This window comes from Amblyomma mixtum, chromosome 1 (genome assembly GCF_055824585.1).
Source record: "Amblyomma mixtum isolate Tamu chromosome 1, ASM5582458v1, whole genome shotgun sequence".
Taxonomy (NCBI): Eukaryota; Metazoa; Arthropoda; class Arachnida; order Ixodida; family Ixodidae; genus Amblyomma; species Amblyomma mixtum.
Genome location: NC_143012.1, coordinates 233690777 through 233708983, shown reverse-complemented (window position 1 = coordinate 233708983; position 18207 = coordinate 233690777). Strand labels below are relative to the sequence as shown.

Below are 18207 nucleotides of genomic sequence, written 5' to 3'. Positions count from 1 at the left end.
CACCCCACGTACCTATAAGCACGATTCAGGCGTCCACTGACCAAGGGAGGCATTATGCGCACTTACCTTAATATCATCGTAGTGTAAAACGTTGTCAACGCCAACAGCAATGAACTCGGCAAACGCGGTCGGCCTATGGCTTCATCGCCGCGTTTCTGGCACAGCCTTGTCAATGCCTTCAGCGCACATCCCTCTGGAGACGCGCCTCAGCAGTCGGGAAGAGCGGACGTGTCTCACGTAGGCTCCGCCGAATTCTATGATCCTTTACCGAAGCATTTGCCGAAGCGCCGCGACACCATCTGGCTACACTTCCAGAACAACGAGGAGACCACCCACCCTTGTTCAGGTGGAACCGTTTTCTCAAATCCTTTGAGAATTTGAAGACTAAGCGGATCGCGCGAGTTGCTAAGCCTAACAGTTAGGCCACGACTCAGCTGCCCGCCACGGCTCCGCGGGCAAATTCTGCCGCAAACCATGACGACCCTGATGGGATACGACCCGGAGGGGATGCAGATTGTCACCATGCCGCAGGCGAAAACCCCAGTTTTCGACAAGGTTACGGAGGCGATTATCCAACGCAAGATAGAAGAGTGGGAACGCGCATAAGCCCGTGACAACCACTCGGCACGGCAGAAAGGTCGAACGCCAGATGGACGCGTCACCGCTGCAGGGGATACGCCGCTGCAGCAGACGCCCCGCACGCAAGTCAAGCGTTGGAAGCCTCCTCCGCAGCCGCATCTGGACAAGCAAGATGCAGTGATCATAATCAAACCTAAAGGAACGCTGGATCTCAGCAAATTCAGGGGAAGCAACGCGGTCGGAAACGCCTTGCACATTGCTGCTGGCGTCGACAAGGGCTCAGCCGAGCTCAGCGTTTGGCCCATATGGGAACAGAACATTATCGTCGTCGGGGTGCGAGACGCCCAATTAATCAGAAAGATCCTGGCAATTCACGAAATTCAGCTTGGGGACAAGGCACAGGCAGTGTACTCCTACCTCCGCCCCTCCGACGACACTTGCAAAGGAGTAATACAAGTAGCCGCCGCGGTGGCCCAGTGGTTACGGTGCTCGGCTGCTGACCCGAAAGACGCGGGTTCGATCCCGGCCGCAGCGGCGAGAATTTCTTTGGAGGAGAAATTCTAGAGACCCGTGTACTGTGCGATGTCAGTGCACGTTAAAGAACCCTAGGTGGTCGAAATTTCCGGAGCCCTCCACTACGGCGTCTCTCATAGCCTTAGTCGCTTTGGGACGTTAAACCCCATAAACCAACCAACCAGTAATACAAGTGGACCCGAGGGTTTCCAACGAAGACATCACGAACGCGCTTCGCTCCCCGGACGCACCAGTGGTGAGCGTGAGAAAATTAGGTTCCTCCAACGTGGCGGCCATCACGTTTGAAGGAAGAAAGGTTCCGTTTCACGTCTTCTACTACGGTGAAGCGGTTCCAGTACGCCTATACAAGAAAACAACGCCAGCCTGCGCACTGTGCGGGAAACTTGGACACCGGGCGGATGTTTGCCCTTGCCCTTCGAAGTCAAGATGTCCGCAGTGCGGTCAGCAAGATGTTCCAGAATCCCACGACTGCCAACCCAAGTGCACGGTCTGCGAAGGCCCACATCCCATGGGGTCGAATCAGTGCAAGTACAAGTACCGAACATCACAAAAAAACCAAGCCCAAGACAGGAGAAGTCAACCACCGGTCAAGATCCAGGTTTCGCAACCGGTCCGGCAGCAGAGGCCCATCGAGCAGCGGGGACCGACTGACCCACCAGGCCCAGTCCTCTAGCAACAACTCAGCACCCCCAGGCTCACGCTCTTCAAGCAATGGACCTGGGACTACCGATAAGGTGTTGCACAACAACGGTAGTCGTCCAGCCGAGAAGACAACAGGACCCCATAACAAGGAGCAACGCAACGGCAGCAAGGTGAGCTGGGCAGATGTAGCTGCCTCCTCCCCCGAAGCGTTGGCTTACAAACGACTTAAAGCAGAGATTGAACAACTAAAATCAGAAAATAGCACATTGAAACAGCAATTAGGCATCGCAGACAATCCAAACAACACATTACCTCCATCGAAGCAACAGGCATGCCCGATGGAAGAAGATAAGGCAGAGCTAACCCCACCGTCTCCACACCAGTTAGATACTAGCACCCCCGAGAGGCAAGCAACTACACCAGACGCACCACTCCAGGCGCCAACTACGCAGGCACCACCACCGCAGGCACTAAAGCCGCAATATACAGAGCACCCCCAAACCCAGGAACGCATCTCTCGCTTGGAAAGAACAATTCAAGACCTCATTGAAAATAAATTACAAGTTATGATCGAGACGACAATCAAAAGCATGTTCGAATCAGTTATTAAACCCATGATGGAAAACCTCGAACCAGTTCTAATAAGGATGCAAGCGCAAGAGATTAGAATTGACCGCAAACTTCAGGAATTATCAGATGTTTCTCACAACAAGGGCCCAAAGCTACAGGGTAAAATGGGAACTCGTCGCCTGCTAAGCACTGAGATAGATCTACAACCTGAGTGCGCACCACATGATGAGACCCACGATTCTAGTGTTCACCATGGCTCCACAACGCAGACATAAACTTACCATCCTACAGTGGAACTGCAGGGGACTAAAACGGAAGATTGGTTGATTGGTTGGTTGGTTTATGGGGTTTAACGTCCCAAAGCGACTAAGGCTATGAGAGACGCCGTAGTGGAGGGCTCCAGAAATTTCGACCACCTGGGGTTCTTTTACGTGCACTGACATCGCACAGTACACGGGCCTCGAATTTCTCCTCCAAAGAAATTCAACCCAACCATAAACCCACCCATAAACCAACCATAAACCAACCATATAAACCCATAAACCAACCATAAACCAACCATAAACCAACCATATAAAACGGAAGAGGGAAACATTACAGCAATACATAGACTCTCATCCCGATACGCCGCAAATAATAGCCCTGCAAGAAGTGAATATGGAGGCTAAGATCAGAGGATACTCAACACATCAAACAAATCCCTCGACATGCATCTTGGTCCACAAATCATGCACGGCAATCACTGTAGACCTTAATCTAGACAGTGACATTGAATATACCTTCATAAAAATTCTGCCACAGCACAGAAACAGCAAGGGCACCTATGTACTCAATATATATAGTCGCCCCAAACAGCACCGCGTAGCCTTCGACGTGATCTTTCTTAAAGCCCTAAGAGAAGCCCAAAAATCTCCCCTAGCAATAGTTGGCGACTTTAATGCTTCTAGCCCCCTGTGGGGATACCCCAAGGAAGACACGAAAGGCAGAAAACTAGCATCCGCCATCGCTGACATGGCCCTGACCCTACTCACGGACCCGCTGCACCCGACGCGAGTCGGCACCAGCGTAACGCGGGATACTTCCCCCGACCTCACGCTCGTCCGCAATGCCCGCAACTATGAGTGGCTCAATACAGGAGAGACCCTAGGCAGCGATCACTACGTGCTGCAGACCATCTTCGAAAGCAACAAGCACAGCAAACCACGAGGGCAAGCCAGAATTACAGACTGGGAGACATTCAAGAAGGACACCAAGCTAACCACATCCGAAAAAATAACCAGCTACGAAGATTGGGCGGCTTCCATTCTGGACCTTAAAGAAAAGCTCACAAAGTCTCTCGCCACCACGGAGGACCACCCAGCTGTTGACAACCACCTCCTACACCTTTGGGAAGCAAGACGAAGTCTTATAAAACGGTGGAAAAAACAAAGACACAATCGGAAACTAAGACTTCGAATAGCCAAGCTTACTATTCAAGCAGACCAATACGCATGGGACCTCGCTCGCACCAATTGGCTAACGAAGAGCGAATCCCTCAAAGGCCGCCTAGACACCAAGGCTACATGGAACCTTCTGCGATGCCTAATTGACCCTCCGAAAGCGAAGAGTGAACAACATAGAAATTTGCATCGAGCCCTACACAGCTTTCAAGGCACGGATCAAGAACTCGTGGATGAACTGATGCGTCGCTATATCTGCACCGCGCGAGACCCACAACCCTACAATAAGGAGTATCGTGGGGAACCGAACGAAGACCTAGACAGAGATTTCACTTCAGAGGAAATCATTGCAGCACTAGCAGATATGCGCCGAGGCACAGCCCCGGGACAAGACAAAATTACTGTCGGACTTCTGGCCAACCTCGGCACCGAGGCTCTGCAGCAACTCACGGACTACATAAACGAATGTTGGCGTACCGGCACCATCCCACAAGCATGGAAAACAGCCAATGTACACTTTATTCCCAAACCCGGCAAGAAAATCAGCATCGAAAACCTGCGCCCCATATCCCTCACGTCGTGCGCAGGCAAACTCATGGAAAAGGCAGTCCACACGCGTCTCTCTAATTATCTTGAGGACAATGAGCTACTGCCACACACTATGTTTGGATTCCGGGCAGACTTGTCCACCCATGATGTGCTTCTGCAAATCAAACGCGAAGTTATTGATCCCGCACACGCAAACAGTAACCGAGCGCTTCTAGCACTTGACCTGAAGGGAGCGTTTGGCAATGTCTAACACTCCACAATCCTCAACAACCTCCACAGCATGAACTGTGGACAGCGAGTCTACTCGTACATCTGCGATTTCCTTACGGACAGAACCGTCAACATCAGCACCGGCACAAAACACACAACGCAAGTGAAGATGGGCACGAGAGGCACTCCGCAAGGGGCAGTACTATCACCACTTCTCTTCAACATTGCACTCCTAAATCTCCCACCTCTTCTCAATCAGGTACAGGGCATACGCCACGCCCTGTACGCTGATGATATAACCATCTGGACAACCACGGGAAGTATGGGAATGATTGAAGAACAACTACAAACAGCGGCGACAACAGTTCAAAATTATGCCCGGGCGTGTGGACTAACGTGCTCACCCGAAAAATCCGAACTCATAGTCTTCCGACAACGCAAGAATCAAGAGACCATCAATATCCGCGTAGACAACTCACCCATCAAGGAAGTTCAGGCCCTGAAGATACTGGGTCTGTACATAAATAGCAACGGCAACAACCTTCTTGCCCTCCAGAAACTACTGCTCGTGAGCGAGCAAGTCGCCAGGATGATCGCCAGGATAACGACGCGCAAATCAGGGATGCGAGAAGACGATACTCTGCGACTGGTGCAGGCTTTCGTTGTAAGCCGCGTCGTCTACGTAGCGCCCTACCTCCGCCTTAATAAGCGCGACATAAAAAACCTCGACATCATAATCAGAACTGCCTACAAGAAGGCCCTGGGACTCCCTCTTGCGACATCGACGGACAGGCTCTTGCGTCTGGGTGTGCACAACACGATCGATGAGCTGATAGAGGCACACCTTACGGCGCAGGTGGTACGGCTCTCCACAACTCGAACTGGCCGACAAGTCCTGAGTGATTTAAACATCAATTGCCCCCGACAGCTGGACACCAAAACCGACATCCCAGCCTCATGGAGAGGACAACTCAAGGCAGCTCCACTACCCAGGAATATGCACCCTGATTTTCACCAGTCAAGACGACAAGCACGAGCCGAAGCCATGAAAAAACACTACGGCGGGCGCGAGGGCGTGTTCTATGTCGATGCTGCGGGTCCCGAGCAGGGAATGACTGCCGTCGCGGTAGTGCACCAAAATACAACAGTCGACGGACTAGTACTAGCTAGCCAGGACATACTGGCTGCGGAAGAAGTGGCGATTGCTCTAGCTGCAACACACACTAGCTCAATATACATTCTCACAGATTCACAGACAGCGTATCGCAATTACCTCAGGGGCAGGGTCGCACCGCTAGCAGCTAAAATCCTGCAACATAGCTACATCCGTGGCTACCAACCCACACACAAACACTTAATATGGGTACCAGGTCACCAGGGCATCCCAGGGAACGAGAGCGCACATGCCTCAGCCCGAGCATTTCTCCCCCGGGCACCCAGTGCGGATGCCGTGGAACCTCCTACCCCACTACTAACTTACAATGACGTACTTCAGCACTTAAATATATCCCGTCGGGTCTACCCTCCGCCGGCTAAGACACTAGATAAAGGGGAGGAACAACACCTCCGAAAGCTACAGACCAACACTTACAACAACCCACGAAGACTACATGCCATAGACCCGAAGTCATTTGACTCACAATGCAAATTCTGTGGGGAGAAGGCGAACCTGTACCATATGGTATGGGCCTGCCAACGGAATCAGGCGATCACTGTTAATAACCAGCCAACGCAGGAGGGGTGGGAGGCAGCTCTGTCCAGCTCGGACGAAAAGAGTCAAAAGCAACTCATCGAAAGAGCCCGGACAGCAGCCTACGCCAGTGGGGTTCCGGACTGAGAGCTCCAACCACCGCTGCAACCTCCTAAACCATTTCATTAAAATATTTTCACCACCACCACATCCCTCTCTCATCACCCCACGTACCTATAAGCACGATTGAGGCGTACACTGACCAAGGGAGCCATTATGCGCACTTTCCTTAATATCATCGTAGTGTAAAACGTTGTCAACGCCAACACCAATGAACTCGACAAACGCCGACGGCCTATGGCTTCAGCGACACCGACGGTCTACGGCTTCACCAACGACGGAAACAAGAACAGATACAATAAATAAAGAAAGACTTCAGAATTGATACTGCGCAGTGTGCCGTCTAATTTAATCATAGTCACTCGTACCGCAATTTCAAGGTTTAACAGGGGGGAAGCCAAGCCAATAAAAACGTGTTTAACCAAGATAAACCAATACTTCACGCTACATACAGGGTCGATCATATTTAGAGTGAATACGGTTCCGCGTGTCCACCTACCTGTGGAGCGCCAATGCATCTAACCCGTTCATGAATCAATGCACAGTGGCGCACAAAAAGAGAGAGAGAAATAACTTTATTTGCACCTGTCAAGGAATCAGAGGGCGATGAAGACGAGTCTTGACCGCCGTCATCTTCCTCCTCTTTCAGCAGGCTGGGATCCCTTGGGATTCAGCGGTGTCCAGGGCCAGACGGATGACTTCTTTTGGTTCTTCTTCTTTCTGGCTGGCCATTAAAGCCTCCCAGGACTCTATATTTCTGTCTGGTTTGTTGTGGCTAGGGCATGTCCACACCATGTGGATGATGTCTGCTATTTCATTACACTGTTTACACCTCGGGTCTTGGATCGCCGGATGCCATCTGCTTAGTGAGAGTGGGTTCGGAAAAACTCCCGCCTCTAACTTTCTCCATATGACCTCTTCCTTTTAGAGCGCAGCTCTTTGGCGTCCGTTCCTGGGTTTCGCGTCGTCGTCGGCGTCGGCCTCGTAACCAGCTCCGCCCCCCTTTCATCCGCAGCTGGGGTTGACTCACTATCGGCGTCAGCGGCATCAGTCAGTCGCTGCTATCTCTTCCCTCCTCCCTTTATCGTGTTGTCCGCTTGCTGCGCGCGCTTCTGCCCCCATCGTTTGCCGCTGGGTGTACACGCCGCCCCCCTCCCCCCTCTTCCTGCGAGTCTCCGGTTGTCAAAGCGCCGGCTCGAACTTAATTCCTTTCTTCTCTCCTCCTCCAATGCAACCCCTGTGCGGTGGCAATCAGAGAGCCAGATCGGTGGCGGCGGATCTGTATATGTGCACCGCCCGAGCCGAAATTGCCGCTGCCGTTCGCCCTGTGCGGTGGCAATCAGAGAGCCAGATCGGTGGCGGCGGATCTGTATATGTGCACCGCCCGAGCCGAAATTGCCGCTGCCGTTCGCCACTGCGAAATTATCTGCCAGTTCTTTCTGAGCCATGAGCGAGACGACCGATGGAAGTCCTCCGTCTGCTAAAAAAAAAATTCTGTGATAGCGCATACATGTGTTGCTCGATTTCTTTGCCTCAATCTATCGAAAAGGTGAAACAGCTTATTTGCTGCGCTCAAATTTCGCATTAGGAAGTAACGTAATCGTCGGTAATTTTTTGCTGAGGGCCTTGCATCCTCCAGGTAGTGTCTGTCTTCCTAATCTGTAATGGCTAAGAATATCTTGGTACGTGTTCAGCTCCTCGTCCCTCTGAAGGGGTTCGATGAGACCGCATTGGGGCCCGGTGTGTGAGTCCTCGGGCCAATACGTGCGCTGTCTCGTTTCTCCGGAGGCCCTCGTGGGCCGGAGTCCAAACAAGGTTAATTAGTTCTGCCGGTGTCGGGCCGGCAGTCAGAATTTTGACTGCTTCGACAGATACCCTGCCTGCGTTGTAGTTGCGGATAGCCGATTAGAAAGACCTCGATGTGGTGCTTCGTATCATCTGCCCCTTTGGACAGGTTTGCAACGGGCTTGGTCACAACCGGAATCCGCGTGGCTGCGCTCACGCGGAGCCGTGTCACGCTTAGTGTGATTGACCCCGTACATTTTAGAAAACTTAATGGCGCAGTATAAATTGTAGAGAAACCTGGGAAACACTGCTGTGGAGCCAGGTCCCTACTCCACAGAAACAAGACATGCGGCTGGAGGAAGAACCGCGAGGAGTCAAGAACTCTTTGCCTGCTTCTGATCGCGGAGGTTCCGGCGCCCGTCACCAAGGCCTGCGTGCCGGGGACAAGAATAGGGTGCCTTCTGATCTGGTGGAAAATAAAGTTGATATCATCACCATCAAAGACTGCCATACGCAACTTCTTGCGCGGTAGCATATCCCTAACTGCTAGAAACATTCTCACAAATATTACACTAGAACAAGAGAGAGAACTAGTATGGACTCAAGGCCATTCAGGAAACCCAGGCAACGGAGCACCCCACCAACACGATCGAGGTATTGTCGGCCAAGCGGTGAGCTCTCGTCCGGGGGACCCGAGATGGAGGCAGTGATTTCCTACCACGACATTACCCAATTCTACAAAATCTCTAGAAGAATCTGTCCTCCACCGCAGAAGTCCCTCTCCTAACACCAAGAGGTGGCTTGGAGAGTTCAAACCCTTGATTCGTGAAGCTCGCATTCTTCGCCGAATACAGTTTAATCTCCTACATAAACCAGCACCAGCCAGACATAATCTGTACCTGTACACTTCCACACCTCAGTGCGAAAACTGTCCACACACATATGCAGACATACAACACTGCCTTACACAGTGCCACGCAGCCTTCCAGTCTACCACCTATCCTTTCCCCCCACCCCCACCATGGCCCATCTAGCTCGCCTCCTTGGATCTAAAACTGCAACGTGCCCTCGTCACTTTGGCTGGCCCAGACTCTATTAAGGCGGAAGCCTTTAATTTGTCATCGTTGCAAGCAGGAGTTGCCGACAGAAATGCCACGCTTTTGAATTGGTCGAAATGGTCGGGACATCACAGTGCGCGAATTTCAAACGGGGATAATTGTACTTTGTCTAGTAACCATGCAACGAATTAAAGGGATTGTATAGTGATGCTCCAAGAAAGTGGGACTAAGCTTAGTTAATTACTTAATTAACCAATTAGCCTAATTAACCTTTATATCGGACAAGCTAAATCGAATCGAGAATCGAACCCGGGTCTCCACAAACACGCTAACCACTCCGCCATGCCAGCGCCATGGTTCTGAATGAACAAAGGTGCATCTGGTGAATACGGTGCCTTCGTTCACTCCCATTTTCCCCCCTTCAATTACGGCGACGTTCAGGTGTCCACCGAGACATGCGAGACAGGTACATTTCCTTTCCTCAAAAACCAATTCACCGATGAGCAAGGCGTAGAGCCGAACGGGTGATTGCGTTCTTCGGACTTTCTGGCAGCGTTGCAAGACGCTGTCGCGTTGCACTCTTAGAGGCGAAGCTTAACATCTCAACCACACATAAGACACAAGCAGCAACACCGCGCTTAAGTCTTCGCCTCACTGCACTTAAGGTGCACAAAGTGCCCCCTGATTTTAACAGAAAGACTGGTTTTAATAAAAGTGTCACACCACCACCGCCACCACCCAAACCTGTACATTTAGGGCCACATCTACCCCAACCTCATAGACCCCACCCGCAATCACTGCGGAAGCACTGCCACCCTCGATCATATCCTATCGGCGCCGCCGCGGTGGCTCAGTGGTTATGGTGCTCGGTTGCTGACCCGAAAGACGCGGGTTCGATCCCGGCCGCGGCGGTTGAATTTCCTCGGAGGAGAAATTCTAGAGGCCCGTGTACTGTGCGATGGCAGTGCACATTAGAGAACCCCAGGTGGTCGAAATTTCCGGAGCCCTCCACTACGGCGTCTCTCATAGCCTTAGTCGCTTTGGGACGTTAAACCCCATAAACCAAACCAAACCATATCCCATGGAACTGCCTGGAGGTTGTTTTTCTTGCGACTGATAGAAAGATGGAAAGGAAAGTGAATGGGCCTGCCGACTGGCTCGAGCCGAGCCACCTCCGCTGCCTCGTGCAGATAGAGGAGAGTTAAAAGTCAAGAGGAAAGAGTGAAAGAAGAGACGCGGCGCAACAAGCGCGGGAGCGAAGACGCTGGCTTAAACAACAGCTACCCCCGCCTGGAGGATCCTCCTCCGGAATCTCTCATAGAAGCTCCCTCACGAGAAGCCTGGCAAGAAGTCCTGCGCAGCTCCGAGCCCGCCGTGCTGGCTGGAGCCATCGAGCGCGCCGACGAGGTGACCGGCAGTTATCAGCTAACGGCTACCTGGCCCTTCTGCTAAGAATCCAGGAAGCGTTCTCTTCCGGCAATGAAGTTTTCTCTCTGTCTCTCTCGGGTCTCCACCGAGATATGTGCCGGTTACTGTGTCATTTCCTTTCCTCAAAACCAATTTTTCAGATTTCATTTTTTTTTCACTTTTCTTATTTTCATGCAGCGCCTCGCGCAGTCTCCAGCGTGCGCATGCGTCGAACGCTGACACGTATCAGAGCTGCACGTGATCCACTCTGCCGTTCCGCGTCATCACAGAGCAGAAACTGCTGAACCTTTCAGGTGGCGACGTGTTGGTCTCTGCGTTCGCAGGCATTGCCAACTGTTCGGTTCACCAATGCGGTTGGGTACGGAGGTCAGCGCCTTTTTCGCCAGCAGTGAAGAAAACCGACGACGTGTACATGCTGCATTACTTCGGCGACGGTTTAAGCCGCTGGCGGTCGCGCTGCCTGGAGCTCCTTCTGCAGGGAAACTACTGCGCCCGGGTGTGCTCGTACATGGTGATGCTCCCCTGCTGCCAGGTCATCAGTGCCCTGTGGTACACCGAATGCGTCCCAATGAGCCACTGCTGAGAGCTGTTTCCAGACCATTGGTTCTGCCTGTACGACGTCGCAGGGATGGCCAACTGCTTGCGAGAGGTGACTCCCAAACACGTAAGCTAGACCACAGAAACTGCCTCGCTCGGTCTTAAAAGCAGACATAGCTCTTCAAACCAATGCGGACTGAGATCTGTCTCCAGTTGCGGCCTGCCTTCTAAACATCGGCCCTATAAACTGTTTGTTCTGGGGTGATAAAGAAATAGAATCAAGCTGATTTAAGTCCCATTCTCCCACTAGTTCTAGTTGAACCATTGCTGGTCTTTGCTCATGCAATGTTCCGCTGGCTACGACTCGATAAAACGACGGCAAAAAATTTGTAATTGCAGTGTCCGCAAATGAGAAAAAATCATTTAGTAGTAGGTGTGACTTTAGGAACTTATCTGCTTAAATGTAGCTGCTGCAATTAAAGGCTGAACTCTTTCTCGCCGCCGCTTTGCCTAGAGCAGGTTGAACCGATGTTTGGCGTTCATATAATGCATCTCTTGGATTTGGGTTGGAGAGCTTTTTTGCTTTACTGCGAGATACCATACTCTGCATGCTACATTTTTCTTGAATTTTCTTCAAAAAGATATTATGCCCAGCGACTTTCCATAAAACAAATCGGAGGACGCTTAAGCGCCCTTAGGGGTGGAACGCGACAGCGTGTTGCCGTGCTACCAGCAAGTCCACGGAACGCCACCGTTCATTCGGCGCGATGCCTTGCCAGTTGCGAACAGCTTTAAACGCAACTCTTTTTTGAGGAAAGAAAATCGCGAGTAATTGTATCACATCTCGGCGGAAACCCGAACCGCGTCTTTAGGGAAGGGAGGAAGGTGGGAGAGAAAGAAGATAGAAAAAGGTGCTGTAATAAAGAACTAAATGAAAATTTTATTTGGGGAAAAGAAATGGCGCAGTAATTGTCTCATGTATCTTTGTGGACACCCTCAGCCCACGATTATAGGTCGGCGGATCGTATTCCTGCCGCAGGTTAGGCTCTAACTATCAATATTATGCTGCGTGAAACGCTGAATCGCATGATACCATTCAGAGCATTCTGCGGAAAGCAGTTGGCATGATACGATTCTTTCCGACGCGCTGTGCCACTACTACTAATACGACGCCGACGGCGTTTCGACCGAAGCAGCTGTATACCCTGTCGCTTAGAGCGTACGTGAGAAAAGCTTTTCCTCTTGATACACGCCACTTCACTAAGAGCATGCACAGGCCATCGTTGTGTGCGTCCTGCGTGTCCCGCGATCAGGGTGCTCAGTCCGTCAATCTTTCAGATGGAACCGGCGGCGCCTCAAATGGGTCGAATGGCAGTGGCGGCGGAGAGGACGCATGGTTCTTGGGGGCTGTTCGGCATCCGGAGGAATCTGGGCTGATGGGAGACCTGCCTGCTGGAGCACCTGCTCCCGATCATGTCGTACGGCTTCTTCGGCCTGGATTGCTTGGTGATACCCCTCAGCTACTCCGCCATGCGTGCCGGCTGCTACCTCCGGTGAGTGGCTTTGAAATATACGTGGACGCGGATCGTTTCCGGCGGCATACGTCGCAGTGATGTTTCACCAAAAACCTGGACATTGCTGCACGACACGTAACCTGTGACCAATGCGTCACGAGGTGTGAACAGCCAGAATAGCAAGCCGTGAAACCCCTTTTAGAGCTACAGCCTTTATTAGAGCAACAAGCTTTAATGTCTGTGTGTAAACTATGCACCTCATACTCGGTAAATATGAACAGCTCGAACGGCTTGTCCGTCCTAAGGGAAGAAAAGAACTTGAGACTCATTCTCTTTGCTCACAGCTATCAGCCGGAAGCTTGATGCTGTTCCAGCTCCAATATGATCGAATACCTTCACTGTAGAGACACGAAACAGTGGCATCCTTTTTCATTGCATATAACGTTAAGCCACAGCAGCAGCCAACAATCACATCGGTAACGATCAGAAGAAGATTCGTGGAGCTGCATCTCATAGAGTTCCTGCAACTACAATCTCAACTCGCTCTCGCTTGTAGCCGCCATCTCTGTAGCTAGCTGCACAGACGACTACGTGCACTACTCAGATATCTGATTATTCCAGCGCAGTGGGTGCTAACGGTAGAGGTTCGTTACTGCGACTTACATGCTAAAGAATGCTGCTCACTGAACACGCAGTTTGGTTAAAATGCACGCGCTTATGCAGAATTTTTCTGCGCGTTCTCGGACGCCCAAAGCATATCCTCCGTCGACACATTACAACTTCGTAGGAACAGGAACCAAAGCCTCCCGGAAGTGTGCTTTCGCTGGTTGTCATTGTATGCCTGATGTGCGAGGGGCTGTCACGGTTCTTTATCCTTCCCTCTTTCAGGTGAGATTTGTGGCGCGTCTGATATCGGATGGCACAACCACCGGAGAGAACGGACACTACCTACGCACTATACGGCTTCGGGAGTGACCTGGAGTGGCGGCAAACGTGCCTCCTGGAGCATCTGGCGACGGTGAGGCACTGCGCTTGCTTCGCGGGGTGTACTCGGAAACGATCATGCTCTTATGCTTGCCCCGTGCGTTTGAACTAGCAACGCTTGAATGATGCACATGCATGATTTCCGATAGCCGGACGTCACGGCGAACCCCTTCTCAAGCCAGGGTCGGAATTTATCGCACGGAAGGAACGGTCGCTGCAACTACCCAGCTGGCAAGAGCCAGTTGTCGTGGTAGTTGATACCGGATAACGGAGTAAAGAGTGCGAGCATCAGAGATAAGCCCAATAATGGGACACACGAGCACTTTGTTGCTAATTATTGCAGAGCGATACGCGCTCCTTACCTGCAGCATTTCACTGCTAGGGCTGCAAAAGCTTTTTACAAAAAAATAATTGCAGCATTTTATGTTTACACCGGCAGCCTTGTAACGCGTTTTTCAGGTGGACACCACCGCAACGGGTCTCAAAGCGCGATTTAGGTGTACGCTTTCCTAAGAAGCCATTATCGCCTTTCCTTTCCTCAAAAGCAACGGCGTCTAAAAATGCCGTCTGTTTTTTTGAGATAAGGAAAGGCGCATTACTGCCTCCAAATTATCGCGATACCACTAATAGCTTCGAACCTCGCTAAATTTTTCTGCTAGTATGAAGCCTGTGAGAGCCACAAAAGGAACGGGAAGGCACATTCCTGAATTCTAGGTCAATGGACACCTCAGTCGCGGTTTGAGCTACGTGGCAGTATAAAAGATAATTGTGCTGCATACGTTGGTGTGTTCAACACTGTGGCAGACACGCGAAACAGGAGTAATAATCCACACGTGTTTAGTGGGTTCAATGGCGTTAGTGTTGACAATGTTCTAGACTTTGTTAGATTCTGACAAAAAAAAGGCGCATAGGTGGCTCCCTGTGTTAGTGGGCGCCTCAACTGTGCTTTCAGGCACATGGCGTGGCTGTGGTAAGAGAGAGGTGTGTGCTGCATTCGTTGGCGTTGGTATGTTGTTGCAGAAACTCGAAATTTGACCTATGCCGCAGGCAGTGCCTTGATTTTAAGGAAAGGAAATTGGCATTATTGGCTCTCTGGGTCCGTGGACAACTCAATCCTCATGGTCTTTCTCGAAAATCTAGAGACTCAGACCCCCATCAGGTGATGATCACCCTCAGTGAGGTCCCCAAGTCCGAACCGTCAGGGCACTAGGAATGCTCTGTGAGAGAAATAATTCGCTGATTGGGCAACTAAAAGGAAGCTACAACAGGATGTGTTTCTGCATGCGTAGAATTTCTTACAAACCTACAGTAGCGAGGGAGTGGGATGCATGGCGTCTAGCGCAGGCCTTCGCTCTCAACCGCACCACTGACTCACTTTCTGCTCTGTTGCTTCAACATAATATACAGTCCCTTGAAACTCGGCGTAGAATACTAAGGGTAAGATTTCTCTTTCTATTGAAAACTAACAAACTGTCAATGGCCCCCGATTTGTATCTCCAACCGATAACGTCCAGGTCAACCAGAAACAGGCACACTGAATCGTTAAAAGCTTACTTTGCCAAAACTAACATATTCAAATTCTCTTTTTCCCCCGCACCATTACCGAGTGGAATCAGTTACCACCATCATCAACAGTTGACATTGATGCCATTGAACAGGCCGTTCATTGATTTTTTTTACTTGCCTTGTACTTTTTGTTTTGTGCTTTTTTGTATTTTGTTTATTGTGCCCCTCCTGCCAGGGCCCTTCTCTGGGCCTGCAGTATGTCCTAAATAAATAAATAAATAAATAAATAACATATTTCCTGCCTTACATTGAAGGGCTCCGGAAATTTCGACCACCTGGAGTTTTTTAACGTGCGATGTCAGTGCACGTTAAAGAACCCCAGGTGGTGGAAATTTCCGGAGCCCTTCAATACGCGGTCCCTCATAGCCTGAGTTTCTTTGGGACGTTAAACCCCAATAAACCAATTGCATTCATCTCTCACAAGACACTATCTGTTGCATCAAACTCTCTCAAGCTGAGAAAGAGTCCCAACACGGAATCTTTCGTCCAGCATAAAAATTCCGGGAGGCGGTTTGTTGACCTAAAGTGGGGTGAGGCGAAACCTTTTGTTAAGATGTTAAGCTTCGCCTCTGAGAGTGCAACGCGACAGCGTCTTGCGACGCTGCCAAGGAGTCTACAGAACGCCATCGCCCGTTCGGCTCTAAGCCTTGCTCGTCGATAAACTGGTTTTTGATGAAAGGAAATCTGTCCCGCATATGTCGGTGGACACCTGAACCTCACCGTAAGGAAAGAGAGGAAGATAGAGCGAACGAAGACGCGCCTTTGTTCATTCGAATTCCAAACCATCTAGCTGGCATGGCGGTTTGGTAGCGTGCTCGTCTCGCATTCTGGAGACCCTGGTTCGATTTCTGAACTCAACCAATTTCCTACTGGGTTTTATTTATCTCATCTTACCGTATTTACTCGCATAATGCTCGCACTCGCATAATGCTCGCACCCCCCACATTGCCTATCGAAAATTGGAATTTTTTTTTTCCTCGCATAATCATCGCATCCCCAACATCACTCGACAGAACTAAGGAAAAGTGCATGCACTATCAAAATATAGCATCAAAATATAGCAAGATAAAGAGGCCATCTGTGGAGCTGCTGTGCAGCTGGGTAGCAGATGCATGGAGCATGATTGGCGCTGACGTGGTCGTGAAGAGTTTCAAGAAAACTGGCATTTCCAACGCCCTGGACGCGACAGAAGACCACTTGGTGTGGGACGAAGATGAAGAGGGTGAAGCTGAGGAAGCCGACGAAGCAGCGACCAGCGATAGCGATGGCAATGTCGACGTGGACTCCGCGGACTCTGAGTGATGGTGATGTTGCGGGCGGCCAGCCTTCGCAAATAAAGTGTTTCTGCAGCTAGTGTTTGTCGTCTCTGTGGTTTTATTATAAACGTAAGTCCTGCTTGCAATTGAAGTTTTGGTTAAATTTACAATAGCTGGCTTGAGAACCCCGGTTCATAGCCTATTTACTTTTGCTTTCAGCACTCCAAAGCATTGTTCAAAAATTTTCCCCGCGTAATTATCGCACCCCCTAACTTCGCACCGATTTTCTGCGAAAAAAAGTGCGAGGATTATGCGAGTAAATACGGTACTAGAAATTTGGCTAATTGTTTAATTAACCAATTACCTATACTAAGTCCCACTTGGAGCATCACTATACCATCCCATTCATTGGTTGCATGGTTACTAGCCAAAGTACCATTGACCTCGTTTGAAAGTCGCGCACTGTGACGTCACGACCATTTCGACCAATTGTAAAGCGTCACATTTCTGTCGACAACTCCTGCTTACAACGATGAGGCATTAAAGGGTTCTGCCTTAGTAATATTTCTTCGGACGCGGCTGAACCTTTTGCCCCCTCAAGAAACGCGTTTATAAGCAAGCCGCTGCGGTGGTTCAGGGGTTATGACACTTTGTTGCTCACCCGAAAGACACTGGTAGCAGATTTGAAGCCCTGGGCTAATTTCCACAAATGAAAGTTCCGCTCGCATCAGTGAAAAGCTATTCGGCTGTTCACTGCAATACAGGGCCGCCGCGGTAGCTCAGCGGTTAAGAGGCTTGGCTCGATCGTGACCAGAAAAAGGCGGTTTCGGTCTAGGCTGCGGCGTTCGAATTTCGATGCAGGTGAAATTGTAGAGGCTTGTGCATATTGCGCAATGGCAGTGAACAGTAGAGAACCCGAGTTTGTCAAAATTTGCCCGCCCTTCTCAGTAGCATCCCTCATGGTCTTGAGTTGCTAGCGGACATGAAACCCCATAGAAACAACACGTTTATGAGAACTGGTTCGCGTTTGCAATGAATATTATTACATATCAATGCCTAGCCCTCTAGCTATAGCATTTATTTCCTCTGCAGCTCGAAGCGCACACCTCGAAGCAAAACAAGGTGTGAGTAGAGTGGAAGTTTCCTTTAAGTTGTACGTCACTACCATGCTGCTTGATCCAACCATCTGCCAGCTCTCAGAGAGAGTCATGTCAAAAACATTTGTTTTGCTCCATTCCAGATTGCTGCCTAGATCAGAGGAAGTGGCTGCTGCCATGCAGGGAAACCGGCATATTCCCCTGACCTCTGCAACAGACACTGATCACGTCGCACTATTTGCTGCTCTGCTTGCCCGAGGCTTTCTTCTCGCGTGGACGTCGCCACCATCTGCCGTCAAGAGTTGCAAGAACTCTTGATGCGGCGCGTGAAACAAGAAACGCCAATTATAACGCGTTAATTTCATCAAATAATATATAATTTATCGTACTGGTCAGTCATTTTTTAAGCGAAAGCTTTCCTGGCCTAGAGGCGCCGATTTCGCTCTCTGCAGGAAAGACCCTGAACAGGAGGAGCGGAGCTGCGTATGTAACCACTTGAGGTACCACGTGACTCGCCGCACCGGCAGCCGCGCGATCCACCATCGCCGCGGTCGCTGCGCAGACCGCTGGGCGGTGCCTTTCCATTGTATCGCTATGGACGAAGCAACTTAGCCGAAGCCGACATCCTGGAGAGTGCGTACTCGCTGAC

The 18207-nt window shown here is 50.6% G+C and overlaps 1 protein-coding gene across 1 annotated transcript; it reads left to right on the top strand.

The window, feature by feature from the left end:
• Positions 1 to 1337: 1337 nt before the first annotated feature.
• Positions 1338 to 17946, top strand: LOC149371142 (uncharacterized). The gene is made up of 5 exons (XM_089564627.1): positions 1338 to 1925; positions 10928 to 11268; positions 12480 to 12694; positions 13544 to 13673; positions 17702 to 17946. The coding sequence occupies exons 1-4, from the start codon at positions 1825 to 1827 to the stop codon at positions 13628 to 13630; spliced, it is 744 nt and encodes a 247-aa protein (XP_089420753.1). The 5' UTR covers positions 1338 to 1824; the 3' UTR covers positions 13631 to 13673; positions 17702 to 17946.
• The last annotated feature ends 261 nt before the right edge of the window (positions 17947 to 18207 follow it).